The sequence below is a fragment of the Microtus pennsylvanicus genome, chromosome 4, assembly GCF_037038515.1.
Source record: "Microtus pennsylvanicus isolate mMicPen1 chromosome 4, mMicPen1.hap1, whole genome shotgun sequence".
Classification (NCBI taxonomy): domain Eukaryota; kingdom Metazoa; phylum Chordata; class Mammalia; order Rodentia; family Cricetidae; genus Microtus; species Microtus pennsylvanicus.
The window spans coordinates 114,824,605-114,843,284 of NC_134582.1; the positions used below are offsets into that span (position 1 = coordinate 114,824,605).

Consider the following 18,680-nt stretch of genomic DNA (forward strand, 5'->3'; position numbering starts at 1 on the left):
CAGTGACACACTTTCCCAAGACTATACTTCTTAATAGTGCCACTCCCTATGGGCCAAGCATTCAAACACACAGGCACACACATGCGCGCGCACACACACACACACACACACACACACACACACACACACACACGAGTCTGTAGGAGCCATACCTATTCAAACCACCACAGCCCTCAGTGTAGGAGGGGTGGGCTTGCAGATGTGCACCACAGAATCTGGCTCTGTGTGTGTGTGTGTGTGTGTGTGTGTGTGTGTGTGTGTGTGTGTGTGTAATTGAATTCATCTCATCAGGCTTACATGAGTGCTTTTTTTAAAAAAATTGATCCATCCCCCTAGCCTGACATTAAAATTTAAGGGTTTATTTTAACCATCATTGAATTCACTTCGTGAGGATTACTGAGTTCAATAAGTTGCCTCTTCGTAAATCAGGCTCAGTCAGCCCACAAGTGAGTTAGTACCCCACCAAGGGGGCAGGGTGGGAGAACTTTGATCCTGTGTTTCTGGAGGTAATAATATTTAAAATACTGCACCTAATATGTAATATATATTTAAGAAACTGCTTGCTATGTACATATAACATATGATTGGATGAAGAATAAGGCTCCTAATTAGAGGTTACTTGTTTGTCCCTGACTATTGAGCTCGTGTTTATAATGATGTCGCTGGGTTTGGTTTGTGAGGGAGCCCAAAGCTAGAGCTCTTTTAGCCAATAGCTTTCCAAAAAAATTATTTTAACAAAATCAATTACCCTGGACTCAAGATTTATGAAATTTGTTACCGGGACTCAAGATTTATGAAATTAATGATCAAATATTAAGTTTTAACTTGTCAGTAGTTACATTGTTTGCTAAGTAGTCATCCAATTAGAACATCAAAGATGGGTTGTTTCCTTTATGTGAATATTGTACTCGTGTTAGTACTTAGGAATAAGAAAATATTTCTTCTCCTAAGCATATTCTCCTATTTTTGTTGTTTTTGTTTTTTGGAAGAGGGTTTCATATAGCCCAGGCTAGTCTGTAGCTACTATGTAGCCAGAGATGACCTCGAACTCCTTCTTGTCACTGGTGTCCCAGGCCTGTGCCACCACACCTGTTTTAAGTCTTCTTTTTACCCTGTGTAGTGACGGTTGATTTGACTGAACAACCAAACTGTCAGTACCTTCCCCTTTTCCTACAAACAGAAAAAGTAATCACTGTCCATAGCATTTTACTATTCATATAGAAACAAACCACCAAACACATGAGAAGCTTTTGGAGGTACTTAACTAGACAGTCCCAGGAAGAATACTAACTGTCAAGGGCACCTTATTCCTACTGTGTCTCTTTCATTTTCTGCCTCTCTCTTCATAGATAAGGAACTGGCAAACAGATAAGAAGCAGAGAGTTAATTTTTTTCTTTCCCTAAAGTTTGTTTAGTCAAATAAGTAATTCCCAATGATTACTGTCATGATCAATATTCATGCTGCAGGGTCCTTGTACTGGCAACCAGCAGAGCCTGGCACACAGCAGGCTGTGGGACGCTGTTGTGGGCTTCCTTCATGTGTTTGCCCACATGCAGATGAAGCTGTCTCAGGTAAGTCAGAGGCCTTTAACTAAGTGGGTACAGTAACTACTCTTGCATTTGGTATTATCTCTTCTATATATCACTGACCTGTGGGGTTTTTTATTCTTTGTCAAATATTTTATTTTTTCAATTTTAATTTGTTTTATTTTTAATAGATCATCTTACTGTAATGAATTCACAAATTAAATATCACATAGGGTAGATGGTTTTTTAAAAATTTGTGTGTGTGTGCATGCACACACGCTATGTGCGAGTGTGCACACACGTGTGATTGCAGGTATCCACAAAGGCCAGAAGAAGGAATTGGCCCCATGGAGCTAGAGTTTTAGATGGTAGTAAGACACCTAATATGGATGCTGGGACTCAGGTCCAGTGCAAGAGCAATAAATGGCCTTAACCATCGAGCCTTTTCTCCATCCTGTATATCAAATATTTTAACAAAAAACACTTCATTCCCCTAATGGAGTGGACAACTCATGTGAAGCAATGAGTTAAGAGAACCTATACGTTGATGGGTGTCTCTGAAGCAGCTGCATCATCAGAATTCTCACTGGATGACTTACTTAGGGACAGCTATACCACTGAAGGCTCCCACCTGTGATCTGAAAAAAATTTATGAAAACAGCACAACTGAAGAGTTCCCGTACACTTAGGGCAGAGTACATTTCTGAGAGCACCCATCAAGACCACAGCCCAGAGCACTTGATGCAGGGTGAGCATAGAAGGAGAACTAAGGATATGAAGGGATGAGGAGCTGCAGCAGCCGTTATAATTTCACTGCCATCCGACCCATTCTTGTGTCTCAGTTCATTGGGAATTTTCTTCTGCTCATGGATATTGCAAAAGATTGAAACCTGTGATAAATTTTTTAGGGAGAGAGTTTTTATGGGGTCGTATACAAACAAGGACAACATTCACTCACTATCAGGAAAGTTAACTTTCTGAAGTCAAAGGAAGATAACAGTTGTAAAGATAAACAAGAAATTCATTTTGGTTTTAATTCACAAAGTCTGTTGGAAACATCAGCTTCCAGCTTCCCTACTTCCATGCCTGTATCGTTTCAAACTGAAGGTGCATGAATAGAAAAAGTTAACATCAGCCCTGGGTAAAGCGCTTTGGGTTCAGGGCATTTTGGTGGTATCCAAAGATGTAACACACCTGTTGGAAATGGGCTTCCACCACATGATAGAAAAAAAGAAAGCAAGCATTTCCAAAGAGAGGTGACCCAGAGGGTGAAAGCACTAGCTGCTGAGCCTGGAGACCGAGTTTCATCCCCAGAACTTGCATGGTGGAAGGTGACAGCCACTCCCTGCAAACTGCCCTGTGGCCTCCGCATGCTTGCAGTGGCCCATGAGCGTCCTCATGCACACACATACAACTGCACACACTCTCCCAAAGTAGATAAAAGCATGTAAAAATGAATAAGGAAAGGAAGTCAGAGAGAAGGAAAAGTATAGTCTTTTCATGTGAAAACTGTGCCCAATCTGTAGCAAGAGCTGATACTTGCCTAGCTTTAGCAGGACTTGGGCTCCTCCACACACCTGCTGGGCATGTGTCCTTGCAGGCTTTTCAGCGAACACACTTCAAAAGTGAGCAGTGTATTCACTTTTAAATACTTCACCAGTGCATTTTATTATATTCAGTAAGCCATGTGTTTATATTTGACATCCAATAGTTCTATGATGCCTTAAAGGGCTTAGTATTGGCCACCAGGAAGTTTCCAGTGAGGACGGATGTGATCTGGCCACATGTTCTTCTCCCTATCTTGAATGTAATATATTAATATTTCCAGGATTCCAGCCAAATCGAGCTCTTGAAAGAATTGATGGACCTCCAGAAGGACATGGTGGTTATGCTACTGTCCATGCTAGAAGGTGGGGCTTTAGTGTTTACTTTTCCCTTCTCTTTTAAACTTGTTGGGCAAATCTGTGCTGTGTTTGGCATCACCATGAAGCAATGTCCGGCCACTCTGATGCATTGCTGGGCATCGTAGTTTCTTTTCTTGTTGCTATGATGAAGTTTTCCGATAAGAGAAACCACCTAGAGAAATGGCTGTTTCTGTGGCACAGTCTATCCTGGTGAAGAAAGGTGGAAGGAGCTTTGAAGCAGCTGTTATGTTGCATCCAAAATCAGAGAGCAGAGAGCAATGAATGGATGCCTGCCAGTGCTCAGCTCCTTTCTCCAGTGTAGACAGTCAAGGATCCCTGCCCAGATGGCAGTCCTGCCCACTAGCAAGATGGGTCTTCAATACCCATCACTGTAATGAAGATAATTTCTCCTGGGCGTTCCCAGAAGCCTACCTCAGGCTCTTCACTGTATGTGTCTACTCCACAAACAGATGCTACAGCCCCCTTGCTGGGCATGGCATTCTGTTTTGGGGTTCACAGAACTCCCTGTTTTAGGAATACAACCTTCTATGGGTCTGCAATTTAGAAAATAACCTCATTTTCTGAGGCTTGTCAGTAATCTGTCCTTTTCTAACTCCAAACACTGGACCATGGGGAGATATAGGATGGTGGTATCCATTGTAATTTGGGGAGGGGAGAGAAAGTAGAGGAGGAAGGAGAACGAGTGGACTTAAGTTATTAGTCCTAGCAGTGAGTGCCCTTATCCAATGAGCCAACTCACAGGCCCGGAAATATGATTGAATGTGTCAAACCTAATTACTTTGTGAATATGGTTTTTCCGATATTTCTATAATCATTTTTTGAGTTAATAGTTTAGAAATAATTATCCATTTGTTCTTAAGACCTCATACATTAGGAGAAAATTTAAATAAATGACTTTGGTTCATATTTAAGTCCAGGTATGTATTATTATTTTGTTTGTAGATACTAGTTTTGTAAAATATGCTCATTTTCAAACAACTATACACTCTCTCGCACCAGGTAATGTTGTGAACGGAACCATAGGCAAACAGATGGTGGACATGCTTGTAGAGTCTTCCAACAATGTGGAGATGATCCTCAAGTTCTTTGACATGTTCTTGAAGCTAAAGGACTTGACATCCTCAGACACATTTAAGGAGTATGACCCTGACGGCAAAGGGGTCATTTCCAAGAGAGACTTCCACAAAGCCATGGAAAGCCACAAGCACTACACACAATCAGAGACTGAGTTTCTGCTGTCATGTGCCGAGACAGACGAAAACGAAACCCTGGACTATGAGGAGTTTGTCAAAAGGTTCCATGAGCCCGCGAAGGACATTGGCTTCAATGTCGCTGTCCTGTTGACCAACCTCTCGGAGCACATGCCCAATGACACGAGGCTGCAGACCTTCTTAGAGTTAGCCGAGAGTGTCCTCAACTACTTCCAACCTTTCCTGGGTCGCATTGAGATCATGGGCAGTGCCAAGCGCATCGAGAGGGTCTACTTTGAGATCAGCGAGTCCAGCCGAACCCAGTGGGAGAAGCCACAGGTCAAGGAGTCCAAAAGACAGTTCATATTCGATGTGGTCAATGAGGGTGGGGAGAAGGAGAAGATGGAACTCTTTGTGAACTTCTGCGAGGACACCATCTTCGAGATGCAGCTGGCAGCTCAGATCTCAGAGTCCGATCTAAACGAGAGGTCAGCCAACAAAGAAGAGAGTGAAAAGGAGAGACCTGAAGAGCAGGGCCCACGAATGGGCTTTTTCTCCCTCCTCACCATCCAGTCAGCCCTGTTTGCTCTCAGGTACAACATCCTAACCCTGGTTAGGACGCTCAGCCTGAAGAGCCTAAAGAAGCAGATGAAGAGAATGAAGAAAATGACGGTGAAGGACATGGTCACTGCCTTCTTCTCATCCTACTGGAGTGTCTTTGTGACCCTCTTACACTTCGTGGCCAGTGTCTGTAGGGGCTTTTTTCGCATCGTCTCCAGCCTGCTGCTTGGGGGAAGCCTGGTGGAAGGTGCTAAGAAAATCAAAGTGGCCGAGCTTCTAGCCAACATGCCAGACCCCACTCAGGATGAGGTGCGAGGAGATGAGGAAGAGGGAGAGAGGAAGTCTTTGGAGTCAGCACTGCCCTCTGAAGATCTGACAGACTTAAAGGAATTGACAGAGGAAAGTGACCTTCTCTCAGACATATTTGGCTTAGATCTGAAGAGGGAAGGCGGGCAGTACAAACTGATTCCTCACAACCCAAATGCCGGCCTCAGTGACCTGATGACCAACCCCATGCCTGTCCCTGAGGTACAAGAAAAGTTTCAGGTACTTCACTTTAAGGTATCACTAATGCTATTAATCACCCCACCCCCTTGGCGCATGTGTCTGCTCTAGGGCTTTCTCAGTCATGTGCATATGCTAACTCTTACTTGCTCTGTCCCTCTGTCTGTTTGCCTTTCTCTCTCCCCTCCCTCTCCTCCTCCCTCTGTCTCTCCCCTCCCTTGTGCTTGGATGCTCTCTGACTCTCTGATGCAGACCTGTAAGGAATCTGTTTGATTTGTTCTGAGAAACTTAATTTGTGTGCTCCGTGGGCAATGAGACCCTGCTGTGATGGTCAGCTGTACTATCTTTCCATACCCAGATCTTTGTGCTTTTTTCCCCAAGTGTCTGAGAACACTGAGTGGATGAGAAACTCAAAACTAATAGGTTTGCCAGCGGGGGAGTTTTATGTGCTGATCTAATGCGAACACCTGTACTTAGATGATGATCATAAACTGTAAGGCTTAAATTGGCCTTGAAAGATGAAGAAGATTTGAGCAGGTGGATAAGATAAAGAAGGTTGTTTCTGAAATGAGAGAAGCCAGTGGAAATGAGCCTGGAGAATTTTTAATCGACTGCTTTTGGAGAGGAGGGTGTGCATTAAAAGCAGAGGATAGGAGGGGACATGGAACGTCTATCACAATGTAAGCCAAAAGATCTCCCATGTGGGTTATGAATTGGCAGGTGGCCGCACAGCTCCCCAAGGGCACTCAGTGGTGACGTATAATCTTGTTAAAGAGAGTTGAGAAGATCTCTGTCACCAAAGTGCTCGCTTAATGGCCTGGTTACTTTTCTTGTCCAGTTGACACAAGCTGGAGTCACTTGAGAAGAGGAAATCTCAACTGAGAAAAATCTCCCTGAAACTAGTCTGTAGGCAAGAATGTCAAGATCTTCTTGATTAATGCTTGCTGTGGGAGGGTCCAAGCCACTGTGGACAGTACCAGATCTGGGCTGATAGCCCTGGGTTGTGTAAGAAAGCAGGCGGAGAAGGACCATGGAGAAGAAGCCAGGAAGCAGCCTTCCATCATGGCTTCTGCTTCAGTTCCTGCCCTGACTTCCTTCAGCCATGGAAGTCTGGGCAGCAAAATAAACCCTTTCCTCCCCAAGATGCTTTTGGCTGTGTTATTTTATTACAACAATAGCAACCAAAGTATGGCATTTGTAAGCATGATGACTTTAGTTCAATCCCAGGAACCTACATTTAAAAAAAGGTCAAGTGTAGCAGTGCAGGCTCCTAATCTCAGCTCAGGGGGAGGTGAAGACTGGTTGGTCCCCGGAGCTCACTAGCTAGCCAGGCTAGCCTAACTGAGGAATCTCAGACCAAAGAGGTCCTGTCTCAAAACAAAGAAAACAAGGTGCATGGCCTATGAGGAATGGTGACTTGGGTTGTCCTCTGATAGCCACATGCATGACCACACATGCACACGCCCACCTGCAGACACAGCTGGAGGCAGACTTTTCTTTCCTGCCCTCCAATTCCCAAATAATCCACAGCGAGACTTAATATTGATTATAGATACTCAGTCGATAGCTTAGGCTTCTTACTAACTAGCTCTTACAACTTAAATGAACCTGTTCCTGTTAATCTATGTTCTGCCACATAGCATTGCCTCTCTTTCATCTTGCACCTCCTTCCTGTTTCTTCTACGTGTCTCACTGGCAACTCCTCTGACTCTGCCATCCTTTTTCCCAGCATTCTGTCTGCCCCGGAAATCCTGCCTAGCCATTGGCCAATTAGCTTTTTATTAACCATGAGAGCAATACATATTTACAGTGTACAAAGATTGTTCCACAGCACACAGGTGCACCTGCACCTGTACACCTGCAATAATAATAGTATTGTTTCTCTGTTCCCTATCGACATGTTCAAGGAGCAGAAGGCAAAAGAAGAGAAGGAAGAAAAAGAAGAAACCAAGTCTGAACCTGAAAAGGCTGAGTATGTACTGCCATATGCTTTCTCATGTCCTGGAACTTCTTGGCTTGGCCCCTGCTCTTTGGGAGCTGGAGGAGAGACTCTCACCCTGCAGAGTCATCATATGGCCCAGTCTCACATCTGTGTGAAAGCCAGGAACTCACTCCATGTAGGGCCAGCTGGATTCCCCCCCCCCCCACCTAGACTCTTCTTCCTCTTTCCATGAGCATTTTCTATGTGTGATTCTCCCTTAGCAGAAGAGACCTCAGTGTCTCTCTGGAAGGACTGACGGATAGTTTATGTGTGAACGTTTGTCCTTTTAAAGTTGGGAAGAAACCAATGTGGCAAATTCAACAGCTTAGTGTGTTCTGGAGTGGTATCCCCCTGAGCCACATGCATAGAAATCTCCTAAGATTGTTGAAAATGAAGATTTCATGCTAGAGAGGAAGTAGCTAGGAAAGTGCTTGCTGCCTAAGTGTGAGGACCTGAGTATGATCCCCAGAGCACACAAAAAATCTTTGGTGTGAGGGGCAGATTTGTAACTCCCTGGGGAGGTGAAGACTAGCCTAATAGAGATCTCCAGACCAGGAAGAGATGTCATCCAAAAATACTGGGTGGGTGGCTACTGAAAAATGATACTTGAGGCTACCTTGTAGCACATACAATAAAACACGTGCAACTACCTACTCAGAAACACACAGTATGGATTCCTGGGTCCCACCGCACCTGCTTACACACACACACACACACACACACACACACACACACACACACACACACCTTCCTTGTTCTGTTGTTCTGGAAAGGGCCCAAGGGTCTTCATCTTCATGAGCATACCTGGTGTTGTGGAGTCCAGTTGTAAATGGAGAGGCAGATAATGAAGAGTACAGCGTAAAGTAGGGGAGATGTTAAACTCCTTCCATACTGGCTTTACATCAGGAATATAGAAAACCCTTAGCTTGCCCCCAAATTTATGTTATCTTATATGCTTATCTAGTAAAAACTAAGAAAAGTTAAAGTCGTACATTCCTGCCTCACTACCATGTTCACATAGTAGCTAGGTTACCCTTTCCCCACCCCACCCCTCTTATGTTACTATGTCATTAGCCTGTTTTCATTGTCTTAGATCTGGGATCTGTTGTAAATATGGCTAGATAAATGGCATTTAGAGTGGAAAAAGTGGCAGTACAGTAGGCACGCAGTTCTTACCTGGTGTGAAGTACAGTGTTGGCTAGGCTTAATGTGAACGTAATGCAGCATCTATGTCCTCTCAAGAAGAACTTTTACTTTACATTGAAAGCACTTTTTACGTAGACTTCTAGTCCTGGGACTGGAAAGGTGGTTCAGCAGGTAAACAAGCTTGTTGCCAAGTCAGGTGACCTGTGTTTGATCCCTAGTACCCATATGGTGGAGGAAGGTAGCTAACTCCCTCAACTTGTCCTCTGGCCCCCACATGTTTGTAAGTACCCAGACACTTAAATAAATAACTCTAGTTCTTAGAAAGCATTAAACTTCTAGCCCCAATTCCATTATTATCTGGAATTAATATAACTCTATAGATATTAAAATTAATATTTTTTAAATAAAATTAGGTAAAGGTATCTGTATCAGTGCATTAACAAATCAGTGTCTTTTTTTATGTGAGACAAACCAAGTGCACAGGACTTTGATTTTAAGTGCCAATGGCTAGAAACTGTTATAAACTGAGCTATGGGATGGTGTGATGGCTCAACGGGCAAGGGCACTTGCTGCCAAGCCTGAGGACTAGAGTGATCCCCAGAGTCCACATGGCAGGAGATGAGAACTGAATCTTAAACGTTGTCCTCCCATCTTCACTAGTGTGCTGCACCCTCATCACCCCCATAAAAGAATCACCTCCTAGACTTTGGACTAAGATCAAGAATAATTAAGTATAAAAATAGAATTATGATTTTAATAATCAAAAGTTAAAAGCAAGGTGTGTTGCCAGGCCTGGTAGTGCAGTACTGATATCATGGCTACTTAGGAAGCTGAGTCAGGAAGACTACAGGTTCAAGACAAGCTTGGGTTACACAGAGGAGGTTCAGGGCCAGCCTAGGCAACTTATTGAGACCCTGTCTCAGATTAGATAGTGAAAAAGAAGGCTGGGGATGTAACTTCATGGCAGATTGCTTGCCTGGCATGCATGAAGCCTTAGCTTTGGTCCACAAAAGCTATATTTAAAAAGTAAGGTGTGTGAAACAGAAGCCAAGAGGTGTCTTTGTCGTTGTACCATTTTGCAGCCAAATATTTTATTATTTATGAGTACAAAAAGTTTTTCAGCCTGAAAAATATCCCTTTGATTTGAATTGCACAGGCCCATTCATCTGTGGGGACAGCAGGAAATCCTCCCTTAGTCTCAAGTCCAGGATGCCACCATTCATTGCAATAGAATGTAGTTTGGAAGCTCGAGAGGATGGCTCAGTTCATAAAGAGCTTGCTACATGAGTACATGATACTGAGTTGGATCCCAAAAGCCCATGTAAAAGCCTGGGTAATTCCTGCTCTTGTGAACCCAGCACTGGGGAGGCAGAGACAGTCAAATCCCTGGGCCTTGCTGGCCAGCCAGCCTAGCATAATAGGTGAACAAGACCAAGACTATCACAAAAAATTAGGTGATTAGTACCCGAGGAAGAAGGATCCTCAAGGTTGTCTTCTGGCTTCAACTCAAGGTTGTAAGCACACACACATGAACATGCTTACACAAGAACATATGCATACATACATACATACAAAACTTGGTTTCTAAGTGGAGATTGTGATTTATTTGTTCACTTTGTATTGTGCAAAACACCCATGCTTTCTTTGTTTACACAGGGGGGAAGATGGAGAAAAAGAAGACAAAGCCAAAGATGATAAGGGCAAGCAGAAGTTGAGACAACTTCACACACATCGGTATGGGGAACCTGAGGTGCCAGAGTCAGCGTTCTGGAAGAAAATCATAGCCTATCAGCAGAAGCTGCTGGTGAGACCTGGGGATGGCTTTTAGTATTGATCGATTGTCCTGACTCTGTGTAGTAGCTGAGCTCAGAAAACCCTTCTACTGCCCACATCTGAGAATAAAGTTCCTCATAGAAAGGTGGAGTGTTTGTATGTAAACAGCACATGTCCATCTGTGGATTTTGACCTTTCTAGATTATTTATGGTCTCTAATGCAATGTGAATGTTATGTAAATGTTTGATATCATATATTATTTAGAGAATAATGGCAAGAGAAAAGTCCATTTAGGACAGAAGTATTTTCTTCTTTACAATTGGTTTGATTTATGAAGGCAGGGTCCTCAGAACCAGGGCTAAGCAGATTTTTTATCTACTCATCTGACTGTGTTTGAGTTTTTGAAATGGTTTCCTTATCACTATTTTATGTGCACATGTGAGTATCTGCATGCATTGATGTGTACCGTGTGTATGGTACCCTGGAACTGGAGTTATAGACAGTGGTGAGCTACCATGTAGGTGCTGGACACCAAACCTAGGTCCTCTGCAAGAGCAGCCAGTGCTCTTAATTGCTAAGTCATCTCCATATTCCAGTGTTTTTTTTTTTTAGGGTAAATGCCTTTTTCAGGTCACTCCCTTCTCCACAATTCACACTGCCTGACCCCCCATGACCTCTACACACCTTTACATGGTCTGACATCCTTAAGGCCACTATATAGGTTTACATTGTCTTGACATCCTTTAAATACTTTAGAACCCATTGGGTCTGTATTTAAGGCCTTCTAACACTGCCTTCTGGCTCTGTGCAACTTATAGTCCAGCTCCAAAACCAAATGAGTTTATCATAACACCTTTTACTTATATGTATAGGCATATAAGTAAAATATAAATTTTTAACAAATATAAGTTTAATGAATCAGATTTTTGGTGATGATAATTCAACATTATTCTTTAGAGACTTGTAAAAGAAATGAAGAAATGGAGAGGAAGAAGATAGTTCTTCATAGGTTTTTATAGAAATATTCCCCAAGTCTTGTATTTTCTCTGTAGTGTTTGCTAGTGTCCACTGAACATAAAGGTTTCTGAGATCACTCTGTAATTGTTAATTTGATATGCATCAGTGGTTGCCAAGGTAGCAGGGTGGGCAGGTGCTACCATACCCTGAAGACCCTGTCTCTCTACACTTACATAAGGAAATAAACTGAGGTAATGGTTCCATCTCTGCCTCAGGGTTCCTCCTTGTCTCTGTAACTCTTCCACTTTTCTGTTTCTCTTCGTAGCTTTGGCATATGCTTGCCAGTTGGCACGCACAAAACCGGTCATGGCTGTGGTGCCCTCTACAGACCCCAGCCCTCCCTGTCTTTGTGACTGTCTCCATCCAACAGCTACAGTTCGATAATTCAGTCTCTGTGACCCACTGCTTTCCTTTCTAGGAGAGACAGTATAACTGGCCCAGTTAGAGTGTGTTATTCAGTCTTAGTCTGACTAGATGTGGCAGTAAAGCCAGATCCATTGTAGGGCAAAGAGCCCATCAGAGAGGGCTATGTTCACGGAGAGGTTAATGAGAGGCTTTATTGCCCGTAAGCTCACTTTATGTTATAAGAAATAGTCACTTTTATTGTGGCCTCTCCCTTACATCTACTTGTGCCAAGTTGTTTGGTTTCTTCCCATTCAATATACCATACCAAACACTCACTCAGTCGCTCATATATGAGTCCTTTCTTACCTGTAACTCAATGTAGCAAAAAAACCCACAACAAACAAACAAACAACAAAAAGCCAAAACCCAGCTCCAGCTCTTCCTTCGAAGTTCCCTCAAGGGTCTACCCAGTTCTTTGCACGTCCACAGCTGCCAGAGGCCAGCCCCCTGCCAACATCTGTTTGCTTCCATGCTTACTAACCAGTCCCTGTTGCTTCTGCTGTCCCTACAGAGGAAGTTTTAAGTCATTGTCTGGGTGCATCCTATTCCTTTCAGTTCTCCACCAGCATGTCAGCCCCCTAGAATGAAATGTCCGTTTTAATGGTGACAGCTTATAAAGTTATCATAGCATGTTAAAATGAGTGGCTGGCTTTCCTCACATTTTCTCACAGTAAAGGTAGCAGGCTGGAACTGTTGTTAGGCTGACACTGCAGAAGAGACAAGATGTGCTCCTGGAGGGATTAGGCCGTTCATTTAAATCCAGGAAATGTTGGGACAGACTTCATATCCCTGTAGTGTGGTCCTAGAGGATGTGAATGAGTTCAGGGGTCATTGAATCAGTTTACCGTAACAGACAACTAACATATCCATCAGAAGCCTTCAGATCTCAGTCTCTGCTCACCTGCCCAAGCCCCCTTCTTCCCTCTCCTTGCTTCTCGCTAGGGCTTAAGCACATTGACACACACACACACACACACACACACACACGATTATGCTTTTAAAAATATTTTTAAGTATTTTTGTTTGTGCATGCATGCATGCATGCAAGTATGTGGTGTGTGTGTGTGTGTGTGTGTGTGTGTGTGTGTGTGTGTGTGTAAAATCATTTGCATGTAGTACCTGTGGAGGCCAGAAGAGGGTATCAGATTCCCCCATAATTGGAGTTACAGATAGTTATGAACTGCAGTGTGGGTGCTGGAAACTGAACCAATTTGCAAGAGCAGCAAATGCTCTTAACCCTTTCTCCAGACCCACAGCGTTGCTCTTAATTCAGGGCCATGGCCTCACCATTCATGTCTCTAATGTACCTTCCCTCTACGGCTCTGTTAGCCAGCTCCCTTGCCACCCCCAGGCCTGTGCTCAAGCTTATCCATAGGAGGTAAACTTTTCCAAACCACCTTTCCAAACCACCACCAAACTCCCTAAGCCCTCACCTGTGTATCAAGATGTCACTAGAAGTTCTCGGATGATACTTTGTATCTGAGGGTGTGGTTATTATATCATTAGGTGTCTCCTCCTTGTTGGCAGAAACTTTGTCCTTTGCTGTCCATCTCTAATATCAAGGACACAGCAGGCGCCCAAGCTGTAGCTTGGAGTAAATGAACTGCTCTTTATTTAAAATGTTTGCAAATTTCTTATCTCTTACTGGCTGGCCTGTTCATAACTCTTTCTCCCTTCAGAACTATTTTGCTCGCAACTTTTACAACATGAGAATGCTGGCCTTATTTGTCGCCTTCGCCATCAATTTCATCCTGCTCTTCTACAAGGTATGTGTGTGTGTGTGTCCCTGGGGGTTAAAGACCCTTATAAAGTCCAATGACACCAATGGATAGATTCCCCTGGGAGCTGCGATGGAGCCAGTTTACACCAATTCTAAATTGCACCTTAACAAAAGAGAGAGCCCAAAGTCCTGTTCCATCACAGAAACCCAGGGAAGCAGGGAGCATGCACTTCTGGGAGAGTAAGCAGAACCTCAGCTGGCTGTGACTGAAGAGGGCTCTGTGTTACAGAGGTTCACTCCCAGTGTTCCTAGGATGGTTCAGATGACTATCTTACTTGCTATGATGGCTGGGTGTGGCAGAACCTCCCTCACATGACATTATTTGGATAACTGAGAAGTAACGTACCTAGTGTTTTCCTGCATATTGGAATCCTTATAACTTTGGTTAGATTAGCACAAAAAACAAAAACCACAAAACCAGCATTTGTTTTGTGTTTGTGTGCACAAGTATGTCATGGTGTGTATGTGGAGGTCAAAGAACACCTAGCAAGAGTGTCTTCCCCTTCCGTCCTGTCATTCCTGGAGATTAGACTCAGGTCATCAAACTGGGCGGGGAGGCGCTTTTCCTATCAAGCCATCTCTCTCTCAGCCCTAGCGTGAATTTTAAAAGCATATTTGTTCCTTGTATTTACTGTTGGTAAAGATGTCTATTCTTTCCTGTTAATCTTTCCATGCTGCCCTTATGCGCTAACTTAACATTCCCCTGTCTCTAGAGGTTGTTTCCGTTTCCTTCTTGTGTGGTGTTGCGGCACACAGTGAACTGACCGTATCTCAAATGGTTTGAATCAGGTCTCCACTTCTTCTGTGGTTGAAGGAAAGGAGCTGCCTGCCCGAAGCTCCGGTGACACTGCCAAAGTTCCCACGAGCCTGGACAGCAGCCCACACAGAGTCATAGCAGTACACTATGTCCTGGAGGAGAGCAGCGGCTACATGGAACCCACGCTGCGCATCTTAGCCATCTTGCACACTGTCATCTCTTTCTTCTGCATCATTGGATACTACTGCCTGAAAGTAAGTCCCCAAGTACCTGTGTGTTTAGAATGTCTGTAGATTGGGCGTCTGGGGAAGTGAGCACTGAGATGGAATTTATGTTGTCTGTTTGAGATGCTCTAAGACCCCATGCCTCTGGGACAGAAGGAAGAAGCAGGTTGGGGTAGAGGGAAATGACTGTCTAAGGGCAGAAAAAATGTGGTCATAGGCTTCTGTCTCTGAAGCTAGGCCTGGAGGGGCCTGACTTTTCCTAGTTTCCATTGATCAGTCATTGATTGCAAGTATGCATTTGCCTATTGATAATCATTCATACAGTCAACATTTTCATGGATAACTTGACCATACAGAAGTGAGCCCCACTGCCCACAGTCTCTCACAGTAAATATCTGTGAGGCATGACTGTATGTATCTTTCATCATCCATGACAGAAGACTCACAGAAAATAAGTTGCCTTTATCCCCATGTCCCTGCTGGGGTGACAGTAAGTGTTGGTGAATAGAAATCATGGTAATATCATCTCTCTGGGTGCTTGTGAATATCCTCGCCTGTGCAAGTATGTTTACATATATTTAATCACACTGCCCTTTGCCTCTGGCTATGGAGCCTCCTAAGATACTTGAAAAGCTAGGGCTTGGGATAAAAGATGGGAGTGTGAGATGTTTCCGTAGGGATTGTTTTCTACCTCTCGTCCCCCTTTTCTCATGGGGGTAAGCATTCCTGGATACTTCCTCAGCATCTCTGCCTCCCATCCGTGCTTGCGTAGACTCTGTCTGTGCAAAAGGGAATCATCAGCCAACGGCAGAGGCATTGCTACACTTGCCGAGATTTTTGCCAATGCTGAAACGTGAATCTACCTCTATATCCTATAAGTATGTTGCACATAGTTATTAAAGAGATTAAAATACATGCTTTCAGGGACATTAGTAAAACTGTTAGGATTTTTTTCACACCTGTTCTTATTGATGCTTTAAAGTAATATGTATTTAAATGCATATTGAATATTCTGTAATCACCTGTCTCTCTTTAGTGTCTAGAATGTTATAGCATCCCAATTTGTCATTAGAATGGCAAATGTTATTGTTATTATCTATTGACATTTTTTAAGAACACATGCACCTGTATGCTGTTTTCCCAAAACCCTCTAGATACTTCTTTCTGCCTGAATGTACTTGATTCATTTTCACTCATTTTTTTTTCCTCCATGCAAGGAAATGGAGAAATAGTTCTTCTCAACAGCTGTGGCTGTGGTAGACGCCAGCCCAGCTAAGCGAATGTCGCTGTGTTTGTTCCCATCTGCAGGTCCCCTTGGTCATTTTTAAGCGGGAGAAGGAAGTGGCACGTAAATTGGAGTTTGACGGGCTTTACATCACAGAGCAGCCGTCGGAAGATGATATCAAAGGCCAGTGGGACAGACTCGTGATCAACACACAGTGAGTGAGGGATGACGAGAGGCAGTTCTGGGCTCAGCAATTTCAAGATGTTAAAAGAGATTTCCCTGCTAGAGTTTCGGAAGATTTCTTAAAAGTTTAGCTCAAGTGATATATTCAGCCACGAAAATCAAAAGACTAAGAACTGTCCGAAGCTAATGGATGCCTGCAATTTCTGCCCTCTGGTCTGAGTCTCTTAATCAAAAAGCACTTTGAGGCCATTTACACAGTGCTTATGGGAATGCACAGCCATTACCCAGGGCTCAGGGAGGGGCGCAGCATCAGGTTCACAGCCCGCATTGCAGATGCATCTCATCCAGATGCAGAGGAGCTAGAAATTATTCATTAAGGGAAGGGCTGTAGTGTCGAAGGGAAAAATACTAATTCGTACTGCTAATGTGTCTAAGCTTGCAGAGAGCACCACCAACCAGCCTCACACGAACCTAGAAAATTTTACAATGTGATGTCATTTGTAAGAGGAGAAAAAAAAAACACTTAAGAAAAAAAAACTAATCCAGTAATTATTTAGCTTGTATGGTAAGAGAAAAACAGACCAACTAGTCAACCAGCTACTGTGTCACACATACGTCCATCCCAACCTATAACTTCTACAAAACAGTTATTGATGGTATATCTTTGAGTATTTATACATCAGAAGAGTCAGATATTATACCATGACTGAGTTTGTTCATTTTTTTAAATTTTTTTTATGTGGTGAGGAGGATTGAATCCAAGGCCTCACCCTGGCTCTGTGAGTGTTCTGTTACTGAGCCATGTCCCCAGCCCTGGAACTGCTGATTCTTAAAAGTTACTTCTGGTAGTTCTGAGTTTTCCACTGGGAAATAAGATGCTAGCTTTAGAGCAAAACAGTGACAGGTTTCTAATCTACTAGTTTGGTTTGTTTTTTTGTTTTGTTTTGTTTTGTTTTGTTTTGCAGTAGGAGAACTTGAACTCAGGGCCTTGGCCATGGTAGACTATTTTTTTACCCCTCAACCACCACCAAAGCCATAGTTTCTAGAGCGTTTAATATATATGTACACATACATACATATATATATTATGTATGTATATTATGTATACCTGTATATATAGCACTCATAAAAAATGATAAATATAATATGCAACTTGTTAATAAATATGGTTATATTAAGATATCATCCTTATTATTTTAATGTGATTTACCATTGGTATATTTATATGACATTACTTACATGAGATTTAATACACTTATGATATAGAAAAGTTATGAACCGAGAGGTGATGTGACTCACTGTACTTCTAGGGAGACAGCATGATAGCTGCGTGCATATTATTTTCAGTGTTTTATTCCAATTATGTTTTTATCATTTAAAAGTACTGCTCCTCCAGCGTCTCTGCTTTTGTGTCTTTTAGGTCATTTCCCAACAACTACTGGGATAAATTTGTTAAAAGAAAGGTAACGTTTCTGAGGGGGAGGAAACTCCCAGTGTTTTCCTTACAATGCACTTGGGTGACTGGGGTGTGGTTCCGATGAGGAGTGGGATGTGAGGTGTGTTCCGGCTGCCTGCCGTTGTTATTTCACAGTGCCAAGAGAACTGAATAGGCATCTTCAAAAGAGCAGTTATGACCTTCATACTCTGCTGTCCCTAAATAAACAGACCTCACTACCCACCATGCCTTAGGGACCAGCGATGTATGCTCAGTAGAACCTGTGGGATATTGGCTTTGATATTGTCTGCGTTGCCCAAGTTGGCTGTAGGCTCTTTTTCTTTACATCATCTTAAAGACCTTAAAAAACAAATCTGACTCAATTGTGAGGGAGGGTGGTAGAGATGATTCTGGCCTTGCTTTTACCATGCTGCTGGCTGCTGGCTAAGCTCCGCTGCCGAGACCCTCTGCTTATAGACACAGGGTTCTCCCTGCTCTCCCTACCACCCAGGATCCGCACGTTTTAGTTGAAACATCATGTGTAACAGTGTTTGTGTGCTGAGGGCTGCTATTCAGGAATTACTCCTTTTCACTTTTTTGCTTTTCTTCTTCTTCTTCTTCTTCTTCTTCTTCTTCTTCTTCTTCTTCTTCTTCTTCTTCTTCTTCTTCTTCTTCTTCTTCTTCTTCTTCTCCTTCTCCTCCTCCTCCTTCTCCTCCTCTCCATCTTCTTCCTCCTCCTCTCCATCTTCTTCCTCCTCCTCCTTCTCCTCCTCTCCATCTTCTTCCTCCTCCTCTCCATTTTCTTCCTCCTCCTCCTCCTCTTCTTCCTCCTCCTCCTCTCCATCTTCCTCCTCCTCCTCTTTCTCCTCCTTCTCCTCCTCCTTCTCCTCCTCTCCATCTTCCTCCTCCTCCTCTTCCTCCTTTTCCTCCTCCTCCTCTTTCCCCCCTTCTCTTCCTCTTTCTTTTCTTTTTGGAATTTTAAGACAAGGTCTAAAACTGTAGCCCAGGCTAGCCTGGAACTAACCAAGTAGCCCACACTGACTTTA

General features: G+C 43.3%; 1 protein-coding gene across 1 annotated transcript in view; it reads left to right on the top strand.

Moving 5' to 3' along the window:
• Window positions 1–18,680, top strand: part of Ryr2 (ryanodine receptor 2) — a 566,260-nt gene that overhangs the window by 520,797 nt on the left and 26,783 nt on the right. The window contains exons 89-97 of the mRNA XM_075970222.1: window positions 1,468–1,572; window positions 3,356–3,437; window positions 4,452–5,749; window positions 7,615–7,679; window positions 10,491–10,638; window positions 13,710–13,796; window positions 14,600–14,821; window positions 16,100–16,230; window positions 17,620–17,662. Of these exons, the coding sequence (XP_075826337.1) occupies window positions 1,468–1,572; window positions 3,356–3,437; window positions 4,452–5,749; window positions 7,615–7,679; window positions 10,491–10,638; window positions 13,710–13,796; window positions 14,600–14,821; window positions 16,100–16,230; window positions 17,620–17,662 (2,181 nt within the window). The remainder of the gene's footprint in view (window positions 1–1,467; window positions 1,573–3,355; window positions 3,438–4,451; window positions 5,750–7,614; window positions 7,680–10,490; window positions 10,639–13,709; window positions 13,797–14,599; window positions 14,822–16,099; window positions 16,231–17,619; window positions 17,663–18,680) is intronic.